Source organism: Euleptes europaea, chromosome 6 (genome assembly GCF_029931775.1).
Source record: "Euleptes europaea isolate rEulEur1 chromosome 6, rEulEur1.hap1, whole genome shotgun sequence".
Classification (NCBI taxonomy): Eukaryota; Metazoa; Chordata; class Lepidosauria; order Squamata; family Sphaerodactylidae; genus Euleptes; species Euleptes europaea.
The window spans coordinates 32,989,000-33,008,282 of NC_079317.1; the positions used below are offsets into that span (position 1 = coordinate 32,989,000).

Sequence of the window (19,283 nt, forward strand, 5' to 3'; positions counted from 1 at the left end):
GCGTTTTGGAGGGTTTGGGGGTATTTTGATTGGTTGGGGAGAGTTGATGCAAAGGCAGCCAACCATCTCCTCAGAGCCCCGTCTCGCCTTGCTGCCTGAATGTTAAGACTTAATGATGCACTGATAACATTCAGGAAGAAGATGAAGTAGGCAGCGCAGCGGCAGGTCTGGTTACCTTTGACAACTCCTCAAGCTTCACTCAGAGGTTCTACACGACACAAGGGCAGAAGGATGAACAAAACAAGCAAAAAGGACCTAGACAATATTTTTAAAAATCTATTTGCCTATTATCATTCTGAAAAAAAGCAGCAAAGTTGGAATGTCAACTGGGAGTGCTTGTGACTACTTGCAGCTTGTAAGGCAGGCTTGGCAGTAGACCGGTCATAACTTAATGAAACATTCTGCCTCCTTCCGTTCTCTGGTTTTGAACACAATCCTTGTTAACATATTATGAGGTGTGCTTGAGCAACACCTCAGAGCACTGCATGGCTGATTCGACTAGTTCTTCAGTGGGGAAGGCCCAGGCCTAGAGCCAGCGCCTCACAGTTCCAGCAATCCAAACTGAGTGTCATAAAGAGATCTACTGCCGAGTAGCCAGAACTTTGGAAAGTGGAAGATAGCTTCTGTTTCTAGAATGTGTGAAGTGGTTTAGTTGGTGCTTAACTACACTACGCTTAAGGGAACAACTCTGTCTTGAGATCCAGTAAATGAGAAGACAGGCTTTCTCATTACCTCAAAGAAAACGTGATTACAAAAATAAGGAAAAGAACAAGACAAAGAATCTGAGTGACCAGGAATAAACCAATCAGGAATAGTGAAGCCATAGAGAGAGTCTGTTGTCTAGCAGATCTTCTCTTAAGAAAATATGGGTAGGTTTCGTGCGATTAGGTTTGTCATGTGTCGTCAACCGCAACAGAAAAGTGGGAGCAAACAGTCCTTGAGCATTTGGTACAATCACCATACAGGGGTGGCCATATCCCTTCAACAGATGTGTGTTAGTAGGGTGGGCTATTAGGGAGAGGTAAAAGGGAAATATTTTTTCTTCTGAAGGTTGTCCCAAAGCTGGAGGTGGCAAAGAGGAGAAAGAAGCAAAGAAAGAATGTGAGAGACAGAGAGAGTTCGAGAGATAATATGTCACCTTCAACAGATCAGATATAAATTGGATTTTTTTAAAGATTATTTGCACAGCCAATAGCAGATAAAGTCCATTTGAGAATCTACTTCAAGTGACAGAATTTTTAAGAATGCCCTTATCATTTCTTCTGATGTCTTTTCCGACCACTTCTGGGTGTTGTTTTATTTGGGAAAACTAGCTTTAGCTTAGCTTTCTATTCTTAGTTGTCATTACTAAGAGCCCCCAACTGGGGGCACATTCTTATTGTATATTCTCTCCTGGTCCTTGGGATTTGAAGTTCCTCCACACTCCAATTTCCATTGTTCTCCATTACTTATAAAATGCAATCTAAGGCTTTTGCAGGTTTATGCTACTGGCTGAGATTCTATACTTTTTGAACATATTTACCAACTGTGCTTCTAATTTAAATGACTTAGGGGGCAGGGTTGTCAGCTTTGGGTTGGGAAATATCTGGAGATTTTGGGGGTGGAGCCTGAGGAGGACAGTGTTTGGTATAATGCCACAGAGTCCACCTTCCAAAGCAGCTATTTTCTCCAAGTAAACTGATCTCTGTTGCCTGGAGATGAGTTTTAATACCGGAAGATCTCCAGCCACCCCGTGGAGGTTGGTAGCCCTAGCAGGGGGACAGAGTCATGTGAATAGAGATTATGTAATTTGGTTAAAAAATAATTTATAACAATGATACATAATAATGAGTATGCCCATAAAGGGCAAAGTCTTCCTACTAGGAAAGAGGAAAAATGTACCATAAGCCTTCAACAGATTAATCAAATGCTCTTGATAAAAAAGCAGAAACAACTGACTGCAAAATCCAAGAAGTCATATCATTAATATTTCTCCAGACGGCGATGCTTTAGAATAGTCTGGGTTTGGGAGGTGCGGCTTCCTTGAGGAAGCCTGAGTCAAGGCTTTATTCCAAAACATCTGGAGGCAAGTATGGTAGGAAGGACTCATAAACTCAGCTATATTAAAGAAGCCACCTGTAGCTGTCATACTGTACCAACTCACCAATGAAAGTGATGGGAATAGGGGTGCCAGCTTAGGGTTAGGACATTCCTGGAGATTTGAGGGGACAGAGTTTGGAAGGGAGTTCAGCAGGGATGTGATGCCACAGAGTCTAGCTTCTGAAGCTTCCATTTTCTCCACAGGGGGAATTAAGGTGGCTGCCGCTGTATGTTTGGCCATTTCTCTCACTCTCAACACATGCTTTAAACAGGATTAATTTGGGGGCATGTGTGAAGCGATGACTCACTGAACTCTCTCTGTCTCCCTCTCTCTCTCCCTCCTTCCCTTACTTTCTCAACAGAGACGTAAGATCTGTCACATTTGGGCTTCTACTCTTTACAAAACAAGGCTCCAATATGTCATGAAATGTGTTATTAAGACAGCAAATATGCTGCCCCAGTTTCCTACTGGAGGAAGGTCTGAAACAAAGAAGCAGCATTCACATAAGAAGCTCTCCTTCCCTCACCCGCCCACACAGCTCCATCCAGTCTTTATGCATTCCTGGGTTGTTGTTTTTTCCATCTGTTCGTTTCACTAAAGGGTGTTGTGCAGGTGAGAGGGATATGCCAGCCCCTGCAGGCCGGTCTGTACACTTTGTTCAAAGGGCTGTTTGCTGTGCGGGCCGCAGGCTTCAGGCCTTTGAAGGGTTGAATACCATCTTTTGATATACCATGACTGATGGGGTATAAGGAAGCTTTTACAACTTGGATACACAGCGTAGTAAGAAGATCACAGAAAAGAATGTAATAAACAGACGGGGCTTGAGAAAAAACAAATGGAATGAAAAAAGGAAAAGAAAAGCGAGCACAAGAATCTTGAATACCATTCAAAACAGTCTTTGCCAACACATATTCCTGGTACATTAGATGGGTCGGATTCCAGCTGTATGACATCCCAATCTGCAATCTCCAGTTATGATTTCTAGATCTGTAGATTGTGACTTTAACCAAAAAGTGATTTTTAAAAATTATGAGAAAGGTTTAGATCCTAGATCCTCCAGATCCAACAAGTTCTCCAGACCCAATACATCATAATGGTCTGAAGAACTCTTCCCCAAAATGATATTTTATGTTTGAGTTGTTTGAGGTTGTAAAGATTGCTAAACATAAGGCCTCATGACCTGCCTGTTGCCTTCAATGTTATGAGAATTTAGGTTTTTATAAGAAGTTCTACACAACAAGTGATATCTGGAACTTTTCTTTGCAGATCTGACACTGCTGTGTCACTGAGCTGTTGTACGGAAAGTCACCTTCAGAGCCCTGCGAGACTGAAGCACCATTTCTGCAGTTAAGTTGGAGTGATGCTGCTGTTATTGCAGACAAAGCCATAGGAGAGCTGTAGTTTTCCTTTACTAGGGTTTATTCCCCTGTGGTGCAGAGTTGTAAACTGCAGTACTGCAGTCAAAGCTCTGCTCAAGAGTTCGATCCCGATGGAAGTTGGTTTCAGGTATCTGGCTCAAGGTTGACTCAGCCTTCCATCCTTCCCAGGTCGGTAAGATGAGTGACAACCCAGCTTGCTGGGGGTAAGGTGTAGATGACTGAGGAAGGCAATGGCAAACCACCCTGTAAACATAGTCTGCCTAATAAACGTCATGATGTGATGTTATCCCATAACTCAGGAATGACCCAGTGCTTGCACTGGGGACTACCTTTACCTTTAATCCCCAAACAGAGTCTGCTATTAGAGGCCATCACAGAGTACATTTTTAACACAAAAACCTTACTCAGTATTCTAGTCAAGGACAAGTAAAAGGACCACAGAACTCTTATTGTTTAAACATGGTAAACAGCAGATGTTTAAGAACTAGTTAAATGATACAGATGACTTCTAGTAATCTGTATCAAGTTCTGGAAAAATATATTCATTTTTTTCCACCAAAGAGAAATGCATATTTCTCTTTGGATTCGGGGAATAAATTAGGAGGCTCGCATTTCAGTCCTAAACATACTTACACTACTGACTTCAGTAGACTAAGAGGAGTGTAACTCTGTTTAGAACTGCACTGTAAGAGTGCCTTTAGATGCCCTAACCCTTACTATTTTCTGCATTTCTCCCTGTCATATCTGAAACAATTTTTTTGCATCTCATCCCGTGGAGAAACACAAAAAAAGCAATCCTAAACAGGTTTATATTCAGAGGTGAGCCCCATTTTATTCAATGGGGATTACCTCAAGAAAAGTTTTGTTAGTAGGGTTGCCTACTCTGTGTTGGGAAATTTCTGAAGATTTGGGGTTAGAGCCTAAGGAGGGCATTTTCTCCATGGAAACTGATTGCTGTCTTCTGGAGATCAGTTGTATTTCAAGGAAATCTCCAGGTCCTACCTGAAGGTAGGCAACCCTAGTTCTTAGGATTACAGCCACAAACTGTTTCCATACCAGAATGTGTTTTGTGTCCATGTCCAATGCAGCCCTCATTTCCATTATATCTGAAGCCACTCTCAATGATGAGCTAATGTAAGGCTACTCCAAATAAACTCACACATGTACATTCAAGTACAGCCTGAGCTGGAGAGATGCTCATCAGCTGGTGGAAAGTGCTGACACTGTCCTGTTTCATTATCCTGAGCTTTCTCTTATTTCAAGCATTGGTGCCTCAGTTCTTCATGAGACTGGACTTTCCACAATGAGCAATGACCTCATGTGACATAACAACTGCCATGCCACAAGCCCTTCAGCAACAAAAGGTGACCTTGGCTACGAACATGGCAACATCTAGGCTTTTAGCAGTGTGAAGACCTCAGAACGTTTGGCTGCCATCCCCTTCTGTGGTCCATTTCTTATTTTTCTGTTGGGAAATACGATGGAACAAGGTGAGAGTATAGATTGCATTAGTGACAGAGCAGATAGCATAGCCTGTGTCAGACTCTTCATCTTGTCCTTTCTTTTAGGTAATTGTTACCTTTTGCCAATAGCAGAGAAAGAAGTCATTTGTCATTGGGAGAACAAATTATCTGAAATCTCTTCAGTGGTGGGACTAAGGAAAGCACACAAATGTCATTTATTATAGTATGGTAAGAAAGAAATAGGCATACATACCAAACTCTTTCTAAGATACCTTAGAGCACTGAAGGAACAAAGAACATTCCAGCTTAGTGATAAGAGATGGATGCTTCTAGAACTCAACGTATACTTTAGGGGACTGAAATCATATTTTTCCTTATAGTGCAGCACAATACTGGGTATACTTCTGGCTGGACATAAAAAGGCACTTTATACTGCTCCAGCACAGATAAATTCAAGCATGTAAATGCTAGGCAATATGAGTACCTAACATTCCCTTTGTCTGCAAAGCAAAAATCAAAAGGTATTCAGATTTGGATTCATTCAGAAGCACGCTCTACTTAGAAGGGGGAAGTTACTTTGCTTATTTGCTTCAGTTTTATATGCATTTATTTATCCATTCTAACTTTTCCATCTGCTTATCATGTTGTTGAAAATGCTGTGCACCGTTTGCTAGTTTGGGTCCTGAAAATTTCCTTTTATGTCACTTATGAGACCACTGGAGGCCAGCACTCTAATTCCCACACTATTTCTGTAAGAAGGTACCAAGAGATAATTTAGAATGTCTGAAATGTAAAACACCCCTCTTTTACAAGGTAACAGCTATAGACCCGCCCTTGACTGTTTTGAATAGTGACAGAGAGGCTGGATCAATGAGGATGTGATTGATCAAAAGATGGACCGAGTAGCATGTCTTACACAAAGCTAACCAGTTCCAAAACAGGAAAGGAAACTTAAAAAAATAAAATAAACAGACTTTTAAAAACCACCATTATCCATCACCAGGAATTAACATAAAATCTCCATGCAACGATGGCTGGAGAGATTGATTCTCCATGGTTAATACTGCTACAAAAATACATCAACAGCTACTTATAATTCAATTCATGGGGAGGAAGGGGAGGCGGACAAGAAAACAAAACAAGCTCAAACTGAAAGCCGAGGGATATGTCATTATACGATACCTAGGTTGACCATGAGTTTGACACGGCCTCCATCTAGCTCTAGGCGCAGGGTATCGGCTGAATCACGTGACGTGGTGGCCATTAGCAGCCCATAAGCTCGTTGGGACATGAAGCGGAAGGACACATCCTCTGCCTCTGTGTGCATGACCATAGGCATAACGATCTTCATAAACATGCTGCCGTCATAGCTCAGGATGGAAGCCTCTGAACAAAGAAAAAGATGAAAAAAGGATCAGGGTTATAAAGTTAATTATGAGCAGACATGCACTCCAGATCCTGAAAATTCCCTCAAGACATTAAGTTACTTACTTCGCCTAGCCGGCACACTGTCGTTGACATGTCAACGTCACTTCTGGCGCTCACCAGGAGTGGCATCATCAAGTCACTGACAACACAGGAACACTCTGGTGTTTGGGCAAAAACTCTATGGTAGAAGCCATTTTTACCATAGTTTTTGCCCAAATACCAGAGCATTCCCACGTCTTCAACAACATGATGACATCACTTCCAGTGAGTGCGGGAAGTGATGTTGATGCATCTCTGACAACATGGGGGCGTAGGTCTCAGTGCAACACTGGTAAGACCCCGCTGGTCAGCTGAGTAGCACCGGGGGAGGGGGCCCAAAGTGGGGGATCTCCTGATCCCGCTGGGGGTATGGCAACCCTACCTGAGGGTGGCAACCTAAACAGGTACACCTTTCTAAATCCATTGATTTAGGATTGCACTATAAGACTCTAACAAAGTGAAAGTGGGGGGAAAGTGCATTCCCAGTGCTTCTGAAATACATACACATTCAGAGTTATTAGGAAACATTATTTAGAAATGCCATCAGGGAAGGAAGGACGGTATCCAACACTGAAGTATTTACAAGATGATCTTTAAAATGAGACTCTATGGACACATAGGATACTACAGATGTATATCAACTGAATCCCCATCTGTATCCCAAGGGCTAACCCAGTAGTGATGTACAAAAAATACCAGCCATCCCAACATCTGGCAAAAGGGCAGCAAGGTGAAGCCCCGGCAGGCAGACAGTTAAATAGCATCAGGGTAAAATTCCTACCCAGCCCTGTTATCTCTTTACTGCACCGGAACCCTTAGTTAAGAGGGAAACATAGCCAATCAGCAAAGAACTTTGTAATAAGGTTGAGACAGGGTTGGCCAGAATTCCAGAGGGAAGGCTGGGGTCACCCTCCTTAAATAATGCTGGAGGCGACTTGTGGAAAGGCAGCCTTCCACCAGGTCCAGCCTAAGAAGCCCTACTTCCAGTCCTCCAGCATTAGAGATCTAGTTGAGGCAGGGCTCCTGGGAAGACCGTACATCCCATCCATGGGCAGGAGCTGTCCAGGAGCTGGCTATGCTGCCAGCTAGGCTTATAAAACACATCCTCCCCCCCCCCCGCCCCAAGGCAGTCAGTTCAGCTTTCAGATATTGTATAACATTTTGCATTTCTCCACTCACCCCTTTGAACATGGGTTTTGAGGTAGAGCTGATAGGTGAAATTCAGACACAGTACTGTGTCCTGAATATGCACACCAAATTTCATTCAAATATTTCAATATTTAAGGAAAATATTCTATGGGAAATATATGTACATCCATACCTACCAAAAGGGAATGCCAAACAGGCAGACTAAACCAAATGCTACTTTATTCAACCAGCAACTGTATTTCTCTCTATCACAGATTGCAGGCTGTGATAATCGGATGGAGTAACTAATACCGAAAAACACACTGACTACATTCACCTTTCAGTGTCTCCACTGAAACTCGATGGATTAGTGTACTTCCCCTATTCTTTTGTTCTGTAATTTCATTTGGTGCAGTGTTTCCCTCCTACTTAATTTCACTTCGAACATTTCTAAAATTAAATCAAGAATTGGAAGATGCCCAATTTGCTATGCCAATTTGCTTTGCCATTCGGTGGCAGCCATTTTGTTGCTGCACCCACCATGCCATGTCAGAATTCCAAATGTGCCTGCACTAGGGTTGCCAACCTCCAGGTACTAGCTGGAGATCTCCTGCTATTACAACGGATCTCCAGCCGATAGAGATCAGTTCACCTGGAGAAAATGGCTGCTTTGGCAATTGGACTCTATGGCATTGAAGTCCCTCCCCTCCCCCAAACCCCATCCTCCTCAGGCTCCGGCCCAAAAAACCTCTCGCTGGTGGCAAAGAGGGACCTGGCAACTCTAGCTTGTAGGCTCAATTTGCTCAAGATGCTCAATTTTCTGTGCCATTCTGTGGCAGCCATTTTGTTGCCATGCCCACCATAACATGTCAGAATTCCAAATGTGCCCACAGGCTCAAAAAGGTTGGGGATCCCTGCCTTAGATGATCACCAAAGGGGGTGGTGGTGGTAGTGGTAGTAGTAAAACAGCACTCATTTATGACTGCAGGAAAAAGCTAATTGCATTGCAGGATGCAGCCAGTTGTACATGCACAGAGTGCTGTATATGACTGGAAATTATCAAACAAAAAACGACAGTAAAGGATTGCTCGTGCACTGATTGCACAACTCTGATTCAAAACTCTAAAGAAGAAACTCATATCAAAATAATTTCAGAATTTAATCCACCAATATCCAGCTGATAGTGTTTTCCAGGCCTAGGTATGAAGGAAAGTCTGTGCCCCATTCACATTTGTGTTGAGGGGAAACAAAAAACACAGCACGTTCAAGCCCTGTCCCATTCTCTCAATTCTGCACCTGTATTGCTGTTACTTCCAGCTGCTGCTTGGAACCAAATGTACCGTACATTATATGCATACTTACCAACGACCAACTACAGAAACCCGCACCCCACCCCTCTTCCCTCTCAGTGGATTGTATTAGGAAATGCAGTCAAGCATGAAATGGCTCTTTTGACACCTTCAGCTTGGATATGCCCTGCATGAAACTCCTTGTGCTCACACCTGTGCATGTGCATAGAAGCAGCCAGTGTCGAAGCATGTGGTGTAGAGAAGCAGTCAGAAAATACAGGGATTGAAATAAAAGTCCTCTTCTCTATTTACTGGAGTATGTATTTCTCAGATGGAAGCCATTTTATAGTGGATCTCATAAACTTCACAGAGTTGCTCCAGTTTAAGCCCATTAACTTCTATGGGGATAGACTGAAGTAATTGTGCACAGTATTGCACTGTCAGAGACCTAAAGAGGTGTATGGAATTATTCCCCAAGGAATGGCAAGCTGTTGCTAGGGGATAGCCGATCTTTTCTGTGACCCTTCTTCCTCCGCTTCCCCCATTAGTGCTATCTTGAGGACTTGTAAACATATAGACATGGCATTTGTTGTTTTAAAAAATAAACTGGAATTTCCCAACCCGCAGTTGGCAACCCTCGTGTGTGTACCTGAGGCACAGAATGGAATGCTGTGCTTGTCTTGCTCTTTAAATGTTTAAAACATAAAGCTATGCAGGGAGAGGAAGACAAAAGAGAGGGACAGTTGAAGAGGGACTTTAAGCACAACACACACACAACACACATTTTCACAATTCCTCCCTTGTAATGTGCTCCTCTGAACTAAATTCAAAATTGGGCAAAGTTTTGCTGTAATTAATCCCTGAAACAGGAGCAGAGCTCTCTTGTACATTTTCAAGTACACAACCATTATATTTTTCATGAAACCCTTAAATCTACGACGAAAGGGAAATGTTATTAAACTGCTAGCATTTGGCGTCTCTTCTTCCAGGGCTGCCCATGTCGGGGCAGCTGGGGAGAGTAGTCTGGCAAGCAGGTTTAACAACATTAGGAGAGGCAATGGAAACATTTGCAGACAGAGGACACAGTAGCTGGTAAATGTTATTTCTAGCCCAGAGACCTGAGGAGCAGAGGGCTACAGCCTTGCTGAATCCTGGCAGGCGCACGAGGGAGCCGAAAAGGAGTGCAAAAGCTCCGGAAGCCTGGTCCAAATGTCAATCTAACATTTACAAAACGGCGTGGAACTGTTTGCAAAGAAATCTCAGATGAGAAGGCCAAAGGCTGGAAAAGTAGCTCAAAGTCAGCAAGTCTGATGGGAAGAAAATCACAAGGGTTTGGCTGAAATTGTGCTTCTTCCACAGCTGCAGGGTGTGTTGGATTGCCAGCCTTCAGGTGGGGCCTGGAGATCTCCCAGAATTACAACTGAACTTTCCTGGAGAAAAATGGCTGCTTTGGAGCTAAACTCCCTGGAGGTCCCTCCCATCTTAGGGTTGCCAACCTCCAGGTGGTGGCTGGAGATCTCCTATTACAACTGATCTCCAGGTGATAGAGATCCATTTCCCTGGAGAAAATGGCTTCTTTGCCAGTTGGACTCTATGGCATTGAAGTCCCTCCCCTCTCCAAACCCCACCCTCCTCAGACTCCACCCCCAAAATCTCCAGGTATTTCCCAACCTGGAGCTGGCAACCCTACCCCATCTCCATATTCCACCTTTCCCGGGCTCTTCCCCCAAATCTCTAGGAAGTTCCTGCCCTTCATCCAAGGAGCCCAAAGTGACACACATTATTCTCCCCTCCTCCATTTCATCCTCACAACAACAACCCTGTGAGGTAGGTTAGGCTCAGAGAGATTGACTGGCCCAAGGCCACCCAGCAAGCTTCATACTGAATGCAGATTTGAACCTGGGTCTCCCAGATCCTACTCTGCCACTCTGACTAGTACACTATGCTGGATCGTGTTAGGGTGTCTACCCCAGGACATGGGGCTTATAGCTTTTTTGGGTACAGATCTGGTCCTAGACCAAAGCCTCCACGGATTCTGAGCCTTCCTGGTTCAGCTGATCTGGAACCGACATCTTTTTTCCCTCATCAATGGCCCTCTATGCAGAATGGTTATCTGTTCGGTAGGGTTGCCAACCCCCAGGTGGTAGCTGTAGATCTCCTGCTATTACAACTGATTTCCAGGTGACAGAAATCAGCTTCGCTGGAGAAAATGGTCACTTCGAAAGATGGACTCTACGGCATTACACCCGGCTGTGGTCCCTCCTTTCCTCAAACCCCACCCTCTCCAGGCTCCACCACTCAAATATTCAGGTATTTCCCAACCCGAAGCTGGCAACCCAACTGTTCTGCCTTGTTGCTGGATTCACCTCCCTGGACTGCTATGGATCCAACCTGTCAGACACCGAGCTGAATTAGGGTGCCTTCAGGTAGCAGAATGGCTTGTGTTGCTACCTCTGAATATGCCTTTCCCCATCCACCATCTCCTTTGCTACAAAGGCCTTGGAGCTTCTTCCTCCAGGTAGTTATTTCTATGCTTGCCTCTCCCTAGGGTTGCCAACCTCCAGGTAATAGCAGAAGATCTCCTGGTTTTACAACTGATCTCCAGCTGATACAGATCAGTTCACCTGGAGAAAATGGCTGCTTTGGCAATTGGACTCTGTGGCACTGAAGTCCCTCCCCAAACCCCGCCCTCCTCAGGCTCCGCCCCAAAAACCTCCCACCATTAGCAAAGAGGGACCTGGCAACCCTACCATTGCCCTAGGATAGGCAGGTTTTAAAAGACTCTCAGAATATTGGGTTGTACACATAACTGGCCTCAGTGACAATGGAATCACTTCCAACCTGGCTATGCCAACATCCAGTTGAACCTTTAAAGCTGCAGGGTTGCTCTGGAACCCAGATCACAGGAGTGCCTGCGGTATACTTACTGGGGTGGGGGTGGGGGACAGGACAGCAAGGCAACTTGCCACACAGCACTTTAGCTCATCTACCATTCTGTGAAACAGACCCATTTGCTATAGGCCATTGTGTTGTGGAAACCACAGGCACAGTGTGCTTAATAAGAAACTCTTTTTATTTATTAAAAGTATCTGAAAAAAGTATCTGGTACAATCCACACTTTTCTTATCCCTGAAGGGATTTTGTGCCTAGCTTCACCTGCATCCTTTAGAAAAAGGGCAGCAACTAGCCACTGCTGAAAGTGGTGTTTAAATTACTGAGTCACATTATTACAAAACTGTTGTAAGATTTCTTCAAGCCATTCTTATTAATTTTATTTATTTAAAGCATTTATTAACCTGCTTTCTAGCCTTTGGAACTCAAGGTGGCTTACAAAGTAAACAAGTAAGAGACATAAAAAACACAATTTAGAACCACAATTTAAGACAGCCTGACTAACTTAGTCAAATGCCTTCCTAAATAAAACTGTCTTCAACTGCCTCATAAAGATTGAAAGTGAGGGGGCCAAGCATAGTACTATCGTGAGCATCGTCCCGCAAAGAATGCTGCAAGAAAATTCAGTAAGGAACATCATGGGTAGGCTTGCCAAGCCCCGCAGCTCCACCGGCGGGAGCTTTGCAGGGCCATGGCAAACGTGCGTGGTGCGCGCACGCACCTGGCGTGGCACACGCGCACACCCCGCACAACGTGCCTACGTCACTTTCAGGTCTACCTGGAATCGACGCGGATGATCTAGCGATCCCAGCCAAAACTCAGCTGGCTGGCGGGCAACCTGGTGGATTGGCGGGATTTTACCCGCCACCACCAGGCACCTGGCAACCCTAATCATGGGCTGTTATAAACTATATTGTTTAAGAATAACTCTTTTGATATAGAAGTTATTTGACCATTTCTGGGCAAAGTGGGACTTTGTATTGTACAACTTTCCCAAACATTTGTTGTTGTTTTTAAAGTTTATTTTCATTTAAAAACAGAGAAATTACTTACGAGGCAAAATGATAAGAGCCCTTTTTAGAAAAACACTAAAATTGGGGATAAGGTGGTCTCATACAAGCCAATCTCATTAAGAAACACTGATCTTAAAACATTAAAAGGAAAAAGGCATGAAGGCTAAATGAGGTTATTGATAAATACATTAACATGGATGAAACAGGATTTATAAAGAGTAGGATCCTCATAAATAATATCAGAAGAGCTATAAATATTATAAATAATGCTCAAATTGCAGCATGTCCTACTATACTTCTACTTCAGAGCACAGCTAAAGCCTTTGACAGAGTGGAATGGACTTACAGAACAATCCTAATTGGGGTAGTTGGGTGGGCCAGGGGACGGTGCAGCCGCGCCGCTTCCTGAGTGGCTTGCCATTTTGGCGCAGGAAGCTGAAACTTTATTTTGCCCAAAACCCTGTCAAGCTGCTCCATTCAGTATCATGGGGCTACACCTCCCTTTTTATCCGTGCAAGTTTGCACCAGCAGTGGGGGCATTCCTGGGACAAAAGGGTTCAGGAAGCTGATTAAAGTCAGCCCCACCCACGGGAATGCCCCCTTTGGTGCCGACGCAAGCCCTTGCACAAGGGAAACGCTGTGGCGGCTGAGCTGGCACCCATGCGTTGTGCTGCCCTATGGCTCACCGGCTCAGCATAAGTGGCCCTGCACTGGCGTTAGTGCCAATTTAGCCAGCACAAGTGGCACTAATGCTGGCGAAGGGGTCAGGCTGGCTCCAAACCCCTTTTGCCCCCCCTGTCAGGATTGCTCTGTTAATCAAAATTATGGCTTTCCCCCACATAGATACTAGATTTATTAAAACGATTTTTTCATTCTGCCATGGCTAAATTGTTAATTAATGGTCTTCTAACAAACTCTCCAGCACTAAAGTATGGTACACAACAGGGCTGCCTTTCTTGTCTTTGTTATCTGCACTGGTTATTAAGACTTTTGTAATGGTGATACGATCTTCAAAAAGGAACAAGGGAATTTTGTTATGGAATGATCAAGTAAAAATCCATTGTTTGTAGATGATATTATGTTAGAGCAACCTTTTAATTCTCCCTCATCTCATTTTCCACTAAAAGTTGAATGTAGTCTTATTTGGGGGGTATAAGAGAAATAGAAAGAAATCAGAGTTAATGGATTCTGCTGTTTCATTTACTGAGAAAGAGCAAATTAAATTATGCTACATATTTGAACGTGGTTGTGTGTGTTTTTTTACGGGAACTAGACTCTTCTTTAATGTATCACAACTGGCAAAGATTAATTAATGGTGGAGAGGCTTGAGGGGGAAAAATAGAAAAGTGGGATCAGCTTCAACTATCTTGGTTTGCCAGGATTTCTGTAATTAAAATTTCTATACTTCCAAAGTTGTTCTTTCTGTTTCTTTCCTTACAACTTTTGATGAGTTGGCAAAGGAGTATAAATGATTTTACATGGGCAAGAAAGCACCCCAGAATAAAGGCTAAGACCATATATAAGACTGTAAATGAAGGTAGGATGGCTATTCCTAATTTTCTGCTGTTATTACGAGGCTTCAGAGTTTTCATGGTTTAAGCAATGGTTAAATATGAATAAATGTTGGATGGAGACTGGTACTACTAAACATACCAAAATTCTTAGAGGATATTTTGTGGTTTGCAGAAAGAGTAAGTACAGTGAAATATAAGATTATTCCACTACATCTATCTGTGTTTGATAAGCAGAAGTAGAAATTAAGCCCACCTACGTCTCTTTAGAGAGTCTTCCGTGAATGATCACAGCTTTAATAAAGGGAGGAGGTTTGGTGATTTTTTTCCAACTGGGAAAGGTACAAGCATTCAAAACGTATGGATATGGTAACAAATGGAATTTTTGTTAAGTGGGATGACATATGAGAAGCCAGGGCTGGTATCCACCACGATTTCAACACATACATTTTCAATATATAAGACATTTTGTATTAAAGAAGTTAAGCTCTTAATTAGAATTACATCAACTTACTCCCTGTGAAGACATTCTACTTAATGATAGTACAAGGATGAAGGGTTTATTAGTATATACACCTTGAAGGAAGGTAGGTTGGTAGAACAAGGAACAATTTCTGTTCCAGTGACCAGGGGGTGGGGAGGCATTTTATTATAGAGGATGAAATTTCGCATAATATATATGCCAGATTTTTTTTTTAAAAAAAATTCTCATTGTGCTACTGAACAAGATAATCCCAATATAAAATGCTATATAAATGGTATTTGCCTGCCACTAGATCAAAAAAAATGTATGCAGTAAGTTTTGGAAATGTTCAGCTGGCTTGGTGGAATTGTACTATGTTTAAATCATACCAGGATCTTGGGGACTATTTACCAGATTATAGGTATTTGTGTGAGTTGGTCAGAGAACAATGGTGAGCATTCTTACCTTGCCTGACAGTTGTACCACCCTCAGGTCTCTGGAATTCCCTGCCTTTCAGGGAAACCCCAGGCGGCAGCCAAACAGCTCCACAGCTAAGCAACAGCTGTGGTGGTCCAGATCCACTTCCTTCTGCCTTGCATTCTGCCCTACACCTGGACAGCATTTAGCATTGATTCCCTGCTGGGTTTGTGTGTGTGTGCTGTGACATCCATGGAGCTGTGCAAGAATGTACATGTGCACAATGTCTTCAGTAATAGCAAAGGAGCAGATGAACACCAAGCGGTAAGCTTCTTCAGAAATGCATTGTTTATTTGCAGCCACTAGTTGACTAATTCACTCATTGTTTCACCTGTGTTGAGGCGATGGCAGGTCTATCAGGAAGGAGGAGAGTAGGACTTGTATTGGGTGATGGAATGCAGCACGAAGTACAGAAGTTTACAACTGTGATACTGTGATTGTTATACAGGGTTTGCCAGCCTCCAGGTTGTGGCTGGAGATTTCCCGCTATTACATCTGATCTCCTGGCAACAGAGATCAGTAACCCTGGAGAAAATGGCTGCTTTGGAAGATGGACTCTATTACATTATACCATATATATTTAAGTCTCTTCCCTCCCCAAAGCCCACCCTCCTCAGGCTACATCCCTAAAATCAACAGTTGTTTCCCAACCTGGAGCTGGCAAACCTATTATTACAACACATGAGGAGTTGCCTGAAATCCATGTTGGGCCACTCGTAGGCAGCAGAACTTCCCATCAAATAATCACCCTCCTGCTCGCAACTGGAGAGCAGAACATGATTTGAATTAGCCTGTGTCCCAGAATCCTTACTTCTTTCCCCTCCCCTTCACATCATCAGAGCAAAGTGAATGGATAAATGGGGAAAAGACCAGTTATTTGAATATGGTGCCTTCCCAGTCTGTTCATGTCTTCCTGGGGAGAGGCAGACCATGCTAGCCCTGGGCCTGCCCCCACACTTTCATCAAGAACAAATTAAAATTAAAATTGCTTGAACAAACTCTTGTTGTCTGGAAGCTGCCAAAGATCTCTGCACAGCTACAGACTGACAGACCCGGACGACCAGGGCCAACTCGGTATTGAGGCAAGGTGAGGCAGCTTCTGCCTCCACCCCTGCCTCTTCCATCCTTGCTGCTGCTGCTTTCTCTCCCCTGAAGCCACAGCAGTTAGTGTAGATTCCCTCCTTACCCCATTTAAACATATCATGGCAAACCGTGCATGACCAGTTCGGCTTCCCAAACTCACAAGAATTGGCAACACCCTATTGAGCAATGCATGGCTTGCCAGTCTGTGTTTAGAGAACTTGGGGGAGCAAGCAGGGAGGGAGCTTTTGCTTCTCTGGGCAGAAGAACCATGCAGAGGAGGTTGGGCTGAGTGGATGTGAGGGAGGGGACAGTTGCAGAGACCACCCCTAGTTGATCTACCATATGTGAGATCTAGGGTTGCCAGCTTCGGGATGGGAAATGCATGGAGATTTTTGAGGTGGAGCCTGAGGAAGGCAGGGTTTGGGGAGGGGAGGGACTTCAATGCCATAGAGTCCAATTGTCAAAGCAGCTATTTTCTCCAGGTGAACTGCTCTCTATCGGCTGGAGATCAGTTGTAATAAATAGCAGATCACCAGCTAGTACCTGGAGGTTGGAAATCCTAGTAAGACATTCCCCTACTTTTTAACATGCTAAAGGCACCATGCGAGATTTGCTATTTCCAGCCTTTTCTTTGGCTGCCAATAAAATCAGTTTGGGGCTGAGTTTCTACCAGGAAGAAATAGAGTGTGACAATGTCACTCATAGGTTTGTTCTGAGGAAGAATCTGAGGACAAAGTTTCGCTCTGACAAGTACACTGAAAAGGGTAAAGGTGAAGGGGTATTGTAAGTTTATTCTTGGGGAAAATTCTAGTTGCCAATAAATGATGATTTGTGGCTCTGTGAATTACCAAATAAAATAACAAAGTATAGCACATCTTCTGGCCCATGAGTGAAATATTAGACTTGCATCTGCCTGAAGAAATCCATTGGAGAAAGGGGGAGCTGTGATACAGAGTAATTATTAAATTTAAGACACTTGTAAACTAGAGAACATTTAAGTGTGACAAATAAATCAGCATTGGGGAAGCGTTATGGAACAGAGCAAGCAGCAATTAGGTGGATAATGACAACACACAAACTGGTGTGTGTGTGTGTGTTACAGTATGCAATTTAATTTGCAGCTCCAAGATGCACCTTCCAAACTTAAAGTACAAGTTCAACCATGTGGTGTTTATATCACCAGGAGGTGGGAGGAGGGTTCTTCACATTCCTTTTTTAACCCCATCAAAGAGATGCCATTTTCTCTCATGTAAGTTTTGGAAAGCTGTAAATTGCTGGGTGGTGACCCACAGTTTAGAGCCAGTGTGGTATAGTGTTTAAGAGTGGTAGTTTGGACTGGAGTGGTGGACTCTGATCTGGAGAACCAGATTTGATTCCCCACTCCTCCACATCAGTGGCGGACACTAATCTGGTGAACTGGATTTGTTTCCCCACTCATACACGTGAAGCCAGATGGTGACCTTGGGCTAGTCACAGTTCTCTTAGAGCTCTCTCATCCCCACCTACTTCACAGGGTGTCTGTTGTGGGGAGGGGAAGGGAAGGTGATTGTAAGCCGGTTTGATTCTTCCTTAAGTGGTAGAGAAAGTCGACATATAAAAACCAACTCTTCTTCTTCTATAACCACTGGATGACAGCAGACACCATGCATTTTACAGGCTAAATATAGGCTATCCTCACCCTTAAGTTATCATACTGCTCAGCTATACATATTCAGCACAGTAATACATGTCACTAGCACCTATTCTGATCATTTTTCTTCTTCCTTTCTCGAGTATTGTTCATTAGGTTTAGGACTAAACTATTTGGCATTGTCTCCTTAGTGCTTTGGGTAAAACGCCCAGGGAACTCATTACTTCAAGCACATTATATGATCTTGCATTTCTTTTTTAATAATGTACATCGAATAGAGTGACTGTGATGGCTACTCACCACAGCTTCACTAAGAATCTCTGATGTCAAGTTGCCACTGCATATTTTCACAGACAGCGGACTGCATTCGGGCTTATTATCTTGACAAAGGTCAGCTGGTAAAACTGTTTTGGGCTGTGTTCTTCTTTTGTGTCATGCAATTCTGTCATTGTTGCTGAGCTGATAAATAAATTCAATCAAGTTTCTACACAAAAGAAGCCTTGACATACGAATAAAGGGGAAAGTCTGTGTATGGCATTTTATAAGGCCAATCAATGATTGTATCTCTCTAGTACTAAAGCAACTAACAGGGATTTTACTCTCGAATGCCTCAGACTGAAAAGCATTCATTCTACCAGATTGGCCTCTACTGCTCAAAAAATAGCAAAGTGCTGGGACCCTATTGAAACACAGCATTAGTAACATCAATCACAAGAGACAGTAAACAAAAGGATATCGCAGTTCAATTAAAGGCTATTCACAGAACGTTTTCAAATATTATAAGACCCACAGATAGGGTTGTAAACCTCCAGGTGGTGGCTGGAGATCTCCTACTATAAAAACCGATCTCCAGGCAACAGAGATCAGTTCCCCTGGAAAAAATGGTTGCTCTGGCAATTGTATTCTATGGCCAAACCCTCTCCAAACCCTGCTCTGCTCAGGCTCCACCCCCAAAATCTCCAGGTATTTCCCAACCTGGAGCTAGCAACTCTACCCACAGAGATTAGGTTTTTCTCTACATCTAGTAAGCATGACGTCATGATATCTCAACACATTTGCTCCACACAAAGGAACGTGGCTTGGTGCTTCAGGTTATCCCCTGATTTCTGCCTGCATTTTTGTGTCTTTAGTTTTTACTACTTGTTTTGTTTTGTTCCTTTTTTCTGTTTCTTTTGAAACCACTTTTACCCTGATCTTTTTATGGAAGCCGATTTTTCCTCATGTGTCAGTTTTCTTCTGTCCCACCCACTCCCACCCATGTCCAGCCCACTTTTTGATGATTGGATTATCATCATCATGAAACCAGTCTCTCCCCCACCGCCCTGAAAAAAGTAGTCTATTTTTTAAAAAATTTTAAATGGCACTAAAATCTTTATATGCCGTTGAAAGATGGGTTTAGCAGGTTCTC

The 19,283-nt window shown here is 43.4% G+C and overlaps 1 protein-coding gene across 3 annotated transcripts in view; it reads right to left on the reverse strand.

Moving 5' to 3' along the window:
* Positions 1-19,283, reverse strand: part of NRXN3 (neurexin 3) — a 1,387,810-nt gene that overhangs the window by 976,178 nt on the left and 392,349 nt on the right. For all 3 annotated transcript variants that reach the window (XM_056852141.1, XM_056852140.1, XM_056852139.1), the window contains one exon: positions 6,105-6,308. In XM_056852141.1, the coding sequence (XP_056708119.1) occupies positions 6,105-6,308 (204 nt within the window). The remainder of the gene's footprint in view (positions 1-6,104; positions 6,309-19,283) is intronic.